This window comes from Galendromus occidentalis, unplaced genomic scaffold, assembly GCF_000255335.2.
Source record: "Galendromus occidentalis unplaced genomic scaffold, Mocc_1.1 scf7180000077477, whole genome shotgun sequence".
Lineage (NCBI taxonomy): Eukaryota > Metazoa > Arthropoda > Arachnida > Mesostigmata > Phytoseiidae > Galendromus > Galendromus occidentalis.
In genome coordinates this window covers 854,619-863,037 of record NW_003805465.1, presented here as the reverse complement: position 1 = coordinate 863,037, position 8,419 = coordinate 854,619, and the positions used below count along the sequence as shown (strand labels likewise).

The window sequence follows — 8,419 nt, the reverse complement described above, 5'->3', positions numbered from 1 at the left end:
AGCCGCGCGAAGTTTCAAATTCACAACATCCGATTCTTCTCCAGCTTTTTCTTCCGGAGCACATTTTGCGCTTTGAAACTGGTCGGTATCTATACTCGGCGAGGCAGTCTTAACGTAAATTCGAGTATCCGTAAACAAGGGCGGCGCGATTCGATGGGTAGAAGATGTACGCACTTCGCTCTTCTGCGTGATGCTCACTCTTCCTTGGGCTCGCTAGCTGCGCACTTAGCCAGCGTCGTTTTCGTCGTTGCTCCGTCGTGTGACTCTCATTTCGGCGTGGCGAACTTCCTCTTCCCAGAAGCAACGCGTTTCATAGAAAAGACGATTTCGGCACCGGGGACGCCTATTCTCGATATTTTTGTGGGGCATCGCTGCCATGCTTTCCGTTGATTAATTTTTGGATGAGCTTCGGATACTCGTCTCTCTGTTCCTATTCATCTAGTCAGTAGTACTGGGATTTGATTCCTCTTCGGATTTTCGCTCCCTTCACTCCAAGTCCTGAACGAATTTTTAGAGTTGAGGATGAGAACCCCGGAAACTCTCAGTCATGCTGGAGAGCCTTCATATCGATCGCAATGAGTCGTTTGATGATAAAAGCAAATTTCTTGTTGGAATGTGAACCACCGTGAACAAGCGGTGCAGCAGTGTCAATCTCTTCTCTTCGTTATCTTCTCTAGATGGAATAGTATAATGGCGAAGTGCGGCGGGAAGATTCGTAGTGGTGCTGCGCACACCTTCCAACACTCCCCCTTGCGCAGAACCACGAAGATCCTTCGAAGTGGAGCGCGATCTCGAAGGCTCCCCCTTGCTTCAAAACCTGAGCTCCCATTCAAGGTGGATGAGGCACCCTCGAAGAAAATTCAACTTAGGTTCTACTTATCTGAAGTACTCCCATCGCTCGCGAAGTTCTCTGGCATTCCGCAGCACTCCGCGATCCAGTTTTGGTCTTGTATAATCGACGGGTAGTGACAGCTCGGTGTTCCGCTGACTTTGATCTCTGTTCTGACCCCGGCACGGTCGGATATTTCCAGTGCTCCCCGAACCCTCATCCAGTTTTCTCGAATTCCCGACGCTTCCCGAGCAGCCTTTGTTCGCGCTCCGAGCGCTACTAACGCTCCCAGCATTCTCATCTACGCTCTTAGCGTCCTCAACGCTCCCAGCGTTTCCATCTGCCCTCCCAGCGCTTTCCGAAAAAGGCTGGCGGGCAATTGAGCCGTGCCTCAGCCATCGCTCGATGCTCCATTCCAACATGCCTCAAATGGCATTGGTCTCCCATTTCGACCCTTCAGCTGATTTGAACCTGCCACACATGGCACGGGTTCATCATCTCGACCGACCATCTCATCACGACCAATTCCCGACCCGCCACATTAGGCATTGGTCTTCCGTCGTCCTGACCTGCCACACATGGCATCGGCCCCTCATCCTGACCTGCCACACATGGCATCGGCCCCTCATCCTGACCTGCCACACATGGCATCGGCCCCTCATCCTGACCTGCCACACATGGCATCGGCCCCTCATCCTGACCTGCCACACATGGCATCGGCCTCTCATCCTGACCCGCCACCCATGGCATTGGTCCCCTCATCTTATCACCCGGACCCGCTACATCAAGCATCGGTCCGCTCATCTCATCGCCCGGACCCGCTACATCAAGCATTGGTCCTCTCAAGCTGTCCACCGGACCCGCTACCTTAAGCCTCGGTCCTCCTTCAGATTCTTGCCAAATGATTGACGAAACCATGGTGTGCTCATCGAAGACAACAGTCAGAGCTTTCTCGATACGAGATCTGTCTTTAGCTCTCATCGAGTCCAGCAGCAACCATCATCGACACGCTCTCTTGAATATCGTGTCGATCGCTTTCCAGCTAGTCGTGCATTCACGCCATGTTCATTCTCGGGATTCGTACATTCACAGTTCTACACTCCAGTAGATCTTTTCTGAACACATATCAACCCAACACAGGTCTTCCTCCACCTGTGTCGCTCTCCCGTTTCGCCTGTCGCGGTGTTTTCCTCAATAGTCACTTGTTGGAAGATGTACTCATCCAGACGCGAAGACAGACGCGATTCTGAGTCCTCGTTGACCATTCTCCCGCCGGGTTCCTTTCCGTCACCACGCCGTGGTTTAGGAAATTTCTTTTTTCACTCGGTTCACTCCTATTGATTTCGCATAGGCACTCGCACAGCCTTCGTCAACATTCTATCCTCAATGTTTCGACTCTTTCACACATGGTGGCCTGGGCCCATAACCTGTTGGAATGTGAACCACCGTGAACAAGCGGTGCAGCAGTGTCAATCTCTTCTCTTCGTTATCTTCTCTAGATGGAATAGTATAATGGCGAAGTGCGGCGGGAAGATTCGTAGTGGTGCTGCGCACACCTTCCAACATTTCTCCCTCCCAGAAATCTTCCTCGCCTTACGAGGAGAGAAATACCATGATTTCAGGCGATGAAGTCCGCGAAAGCTATGGAGCATAGGGAGATGGACGCCTGGAATGGGATGTGGAGAAGCGACGAGCAACTGGTATCGCTTCATGATATTCCGCTCGTGCTGAGTTTCGGTCTTTTGTTCGCCCTATCTTATGGCCGAGGGAGCCAACGGAATGCTCTACGCAGTCTGTCGTGCTGGTCAGACCCTCTCCCTAAGAAATGCTCCGCTTCCGAGCAGAGAGGTGAAGGAGAGATGTCGAGCGGAATATCTGTGAGGTTTTATGAGCACTGAATTCGTGGCGTTCCCTGGAATTTGGTCGACATCCCAGGAGTCCGTCATCAGTTTCAGTCAGATCGGTGATTTTCTTTCAGGAAATGTCGCGAACTGGTCCAGCTTCTTGACACGGTCCAGCTATCAAAGGATAGCAATGACGGCGATGATGTCCTGGAGGCGATGCTCTTCATTAAGTCAAGAGGCAGAAACGAACTCCTCCTATAAGCAGAATAACGGAGATCGCTCCAACTAAGAAGCCGGCGCAGTTTGATTTTTCGGTCGAGACCAAAAATTGTGTTTTCTGAGCGGAGATTCATTCGTTCGAATAGTTAAGGTTACGGGTATGGATGGCACCGCAATCGCTTGAGCGTTTCTGTAAACTAGCGACCGATTTCCTCGAGGCCCAATTCTTATCCGAAGCCGTGAATTACAATCTAGTACCCTTTCTCCCCGCTAATGATCCCTACCGCGATAGCGCTATGCATTTTTTTCTACAAATTCAGCGCAATGCTGCTTCTCATTGTTTGAGGACTGTTGCGGAGGGGGAGCTCGAAATCAGGATCCTGCAGCCGATCAAGAGGCCTCTCAATTGATGAGAATCCTGATGTCATTCGGTTATTGTAAAGAGAAATCTAAGGAGTCCGGCGCGAGAATATTGACCGGGTATCTTCTCATCTGGCTGAGGTCTTCGAAGATGTAACTGATGAAAATACTCATCTGAGGCTCCTCACACCAGGAAGACAAACACCGCGCATCACGATCAAGAGACAAATTCTATTTCCACCACAACGCGATCCGCCTCGACCGCAGCCGAAGCGTTTCGCGCGGAGTGAAATGAGCAAGTCCAGCATTAAGCATAATACATTCTCCTTCCAGCAATCATTAGGGCGATCGCCGAGATCGCCGAATTCGCGGCTCCCGCGATTCTGCCGCTCACTCCCTCGCGATTCCCGCGAATTCGATCGTTTCCGGCAGGAGTGTATCCATTCATTTACTGATTCCTCTAGAGAGAAGGCAGCGGAAACAAGACCTCGACTGTGATTCAAACTCCAGGGAAGCCGCCGGAGTCGGATGAGTCTCAATTCTCAATAGTCACAGACTTCTCGCAGACGCAGTCGTGGGAAAAAATGCCTGAGACACGTCGGGGGCAGAATCGCGAATGATGTCCAGCCCTAGTAATCCTCGATGGTGCGAAGCGGGGTCGTCCTCGAAGAAGCTGAAGCAAGCGGCTCGGAGACTCACAGTCAATTAGGAGGTGGTTTGGGTGGGCGAATCACAGATGAGAGTCCTCGCCTTCCGCTCTCCACATCGTCGGAGGAGTCCATCGAATCCCATGAATCATTCAAATGGAGTAGAGTTTTAGGCGAGAACCCCCGTTACGGGCGCCTCGCTCTTTACTGATCATCCCCCTCTCGCACTGTACTACGGAAGCATATCTCTCACGACTGGAATGCGACATCAAGAGAGAATGAGATGGGGCTCTCAATTTCCGTGAAGCTGATTCTGGGAGCTCGAGTTTCTATCCCGTCTCTGCCTATCTCCCTTGGCCGCGATATTCTCCACGGGACTGTGACGCGGGCGCGGAGCTCTGGTCTGGAAAGTCCAAATTGGTATCAAACCGGAGAAAATCAAACAGCGGGGTTCTCGGAGGAGTTCAATAGGGAGTAGCCCGCGGCCAGGAATTCCGCAAGAGACGAGGTCCAACCGTGAGAGCGGACAGAGGGCGGGGATCGTAAAACTGGTGAGCTTAATCATCAGCAACCCAATTATTCAGTATCTGCGGTATCGAGCTCTCGTGCATTTCTGGTCTATTGCTCGAAGATATCGCATCGACCCGCTCGAGCTCGGTGGGGTCCGCACTCGGGGGGTGCGAAATATAGAGAGAGGGCCGATCTTTGTACTGTATTCAAAACACGCTCCAGCGCTGCATTTCTAGTCACTACGACGTTGGTCGAGACTTTCTTTCGACCCCCATCTCATCCCGGCGTTCCGGCCTTATTAGTGCATATCCTTGGAGAGAGTATCCATCTCGAACTTGTGCAATTACCGGGAGCAATGGAAGCGGTCATCTTGGAACAACCCGTGAATTTCGTCCGTCACTGCAGACGGAATTCTTCGGTTCTGTGGTTGCTGAAGTTCGCGGCGCGCCTTCCCCTGCTGATGCTTATAGATGATCAGATCTATCTCTCCGCGTTAGACACAAAGGCGACGAATCAGCCTTTCGACCTCTTCGGGGGGTCCACGTCAATCTCTCACCGTGCATATAGTAAGTTATAGTTTACGCAGGTGATGATATATATAGTACATTTCCTCGTTTATGTTGTCTACGGGACCTACGTACCTGTCAGCACTGAGTGTGCCCATGTCTATTGGGGTGAAGTCTCCGTTGGACGACGCCGACTCGGCTGTAGGTTTGAATTTTCCCGACACATCGGTTGCCTTCTTTACATGTAGAGCATGAGCTTCGGGGAATATTGGCGGCATCGCGTCATTTCAATAAGGAGCTTTTTCTCGGTAACCATCGAGAAGCGCTCCTACGCGCCCGGAAGGCCTCACTATGGGATTCTCTCGACTCACTAGACAAAATGTGCCAAGGAAGCTCAGATTTCGATCGAGGCTAGCGGTGATGAAGTGCCGTACCAGAGAGCGTCTAAAGGAAGGGGTAAGCGAAAGCTGACAGCGGTGATTTCGGCGCCGAGAACGAGTTTCGAGGAAGGCCTGGAAAAGCCTCCGCGGACGACGGACCGGGGGAATCGTTGGAGGAGGACTGCACGCAGACTCGGAGGCAGCGTTTCCGGGGCCTACCGATGAGAGACCATCTTGGTAGTGTTTGCATATTCTGGGGAAGATTCGAAAGCCAGGACGAAGCGTTCCCTATTAGCAGAACGGATTGCGAAAAAGAACTCGGGTGACCATTTGCACTTTGATCGAAGTACTGGAGAAAATCAGTCTTGCTCCTGAGCATTGTCACGAAAGTCTAGACGCGGGTGCACTGAGACCATCCCTTGCGGAAAGCGTCGTGGGTGAATCCAGAAGGAGCAGCTGGACCGACTCTACGCCCGAACCGGCTCGGATAATGGTCATCCTGTGTTGTGCTGGGATGGAAACGGAATCGGGAGCCACCAAATTTTCGAACAGAGTCTGACGGTCGTCACCGGAGAGAATAGAGAATAGCACCCGATATTATGGAAAGATAGCTCCAGCTTCTAGGACAGTCGGCTACAGTGTCTCACAGAGTCGATAATTATTCGTTGTGTCGTCGTCATCATGCATCCGGATAGCGGCACCTGCGAGATTTAGGCAACCAACACGCTTCCCACCGGGAGGGTTATCGTCATCGGTGATCTCGATCCCGATGAGCTCTTGGATCGTCACGTCCATGCTCATTGAATTATGAACGCGGAGCATAAGATTCGGAACTCGAGTCGATCCGGGGATCCCCGATGATCTCCATGGATGAAGATCCTCCAGAGAGCGAACCTTAACTCCTCAGAGATCCGAGTCGTTCTCTGTAGGATTAGCGGCTTGTGCCCGCCTAGTCTCGCGATGGCGGCTAATTATCGCTTCTCATCATTGTGGATTCTTCTCTCTTTCCAGTCATTCTCCTTGCCTCGATCGGACTCTCGATTCGACTCGAATCGCTGATCAAGTTCTACCTGTTCTACCTGTCAAGCACCATAGTGAACTACTCGTGCGTCTCCAACCGGAGGCTCATCATGCAAGCATCGAGCCTCAGGGAAGAATGCACGGATATGCTTCACTTCACCCGCCAGAGGAACATCATCTCGTTCAGCGCTGCGAAATATCCGATATCCGAATTCGACTGCTTTTCCGATGGACAGGTGTCGAGTTCGATCCCCATTCAAGTGGTTCTGCGTAACTACATGATGCAGAGCTTCTGCGGGCTACTCGTCCGATCTGCCGTCCCGATGTCCTCGGAAACGTGGCCTGTTTACGTCTGGTTGACCCTCACGGGATCGATGATGAGCGCCTTCCTCCCGAAGATGGAATCAGTCGACAGCGACGTCTTCGCTGTCGTCAGCATTGCGGTCATGGTCCACTTCGCTTGGTTGGCCAAGGCTTCTCTGAGGGAGAGCGCGTTGAGGATCCGGCAAGACTTGAACCATGCTCTGTCTCGGGGCGACGTCTTCTCGCTCCTCGACAGCCGAGGATACTCAAAAAAACTGTGGTTATACCTTCGGACATACTGCGTTTTTCGGACGATGAGACACGCGCTGATGATCATCTGGAGCTCGCTCGTTTCCGGTCAGGGCATTCAGTGGAGCGTCCTCGCCGTCGAAGTCGTGGGACATCTCTGCGAGTCGAGCTTCTCCACGTTAGCCCTGTGCAGCGTGGTCCCGGACATAGTGTTCTCCATCACTGACAGACTGCAGACCCTCCTGGAGGAAAGTACTCGTTGCATGCAGAGAGAGCTCACAGGAACCTCCATTCTGATGCTGGTTCTGGCCTGCGTCTTCCATAGACGAGGCACGGAAGCGGCGGACGCGGTCACCGCTCTCTCGCAGAACTTCATGCTCTTCATACTGGGCACTCAGCATCGAATCCATCTAACGGCTGATTCTGTGCTCCTCGATCTAGCTTCGAATCGACGCCGTCATCTCGGGAAGCACGTTCGCGCCATCCTGGCTTTGGCGTTCGTAGTTTTCTCGTCGCTTGGGGTGTGTTTCTTCGCATCGGGCGTGGGGGGCGAATCGGACTTATGGCGAATGACCTCCACCCTCCTCTATGCAGAGCTCTTCGTTAGAGTCGTCGCGTCTCTGGCACTATACACAAGTCTCATGACGTCGGCGGGACCGAACGGTGGCCACGATCCGATGGAGGAGAAGTTCTTCTACGCGCGCGTAGTCAACGCAATTCTCATCTCTGTGCCCATCGTACATTTGATCATGCAGATGTATTACCTAGATGTTGATGAGGAAAGTGCGGCGCTCCGGCTCTTTCTTTACATGAAATGCACTCACATCGGGCTATTGGATATAGTCGAGGCACGATTGGAAAGCAGCTTGCAGATCTGGCGAGCCTCTTGGGGTTTGTCCTATCTCCGGCAGGCTACTGAAGAGGAGCTCGATCGCTGCGACGATGTATGCAGCATCTGTTTTGATGATATGGAAACGGCGATCGTCACTGATTGCATGCATTACTATCACTCAGAATGCTTGCAGAGCTGGGTAGCTGTACGGGATACTTGTCCGAAGTGCAACAGAAGAATCTCTCAAAATGCGAATGAATAACGTAGGTTGCTTATCGAAGCCCGACTTCCCCAGGGGCATGTACCTAATTGATAGCTTAGGACCCAATAAAATCACCGAAACACCTCTAGTCAAAGTCGAAGCCCGCAGCCCTTCCTAATTAATTCAACTAGGTATCGTAATCAAATCAGAACTCTGGCAACCGTAGGCTCTATAGGTGGATACACAAGAATAGCGACGCCGTATCAGAGAGGTCCGAGGTGTAGACGTGTCTCCCCTTCTGATGAAATTATGGTGACTCCCCTGTTGACCGAATCCACATGACCGAATCCGCCTGACCAAAGCCACTTGACCGAACCCACATGATCGAATCCGCCAAATCATAATGAATAATCATCCAACCCTATAATAAAAGCGTAATGTCTTCCTGTAGGTCAGGACGCACCCTATGTACATTTCGCTTCACGAGCTGGACCCGATTTAGTGCTCACTACATGCGC

At 52.0% G+C, this 8,419-nt stretch overlaps 1 protein-coding gene across 1 annotated transcript; it reads left to right on the top strand.

Annotated features, from left to right (window-relative positions):
- Nucleotides 1–5,071: 5,071 nt before the first annotated feature.
- Nucleotides 5,072–7,961, top strand: LOC100901736 (E3 ubiquitin-protein ligase RNF139-like). Its single transcript, XM_018640221.1, has 3 exons — nucleotides 5,072–5,116; nucleotides 5,290–5,371; nucleotides 6,307–7,961. The coding sequence occupies exons 1-3, from the start codon at nucleotides 5,072–5,074 to the stop codon at nucleotides 7,959–7,961; spliced, it is 1,782 nt and encodes a 593-aa protein (XP_018495737.1).
- Nucleotides 7,962–8,419: the final 458 nt, after the last annotated feature.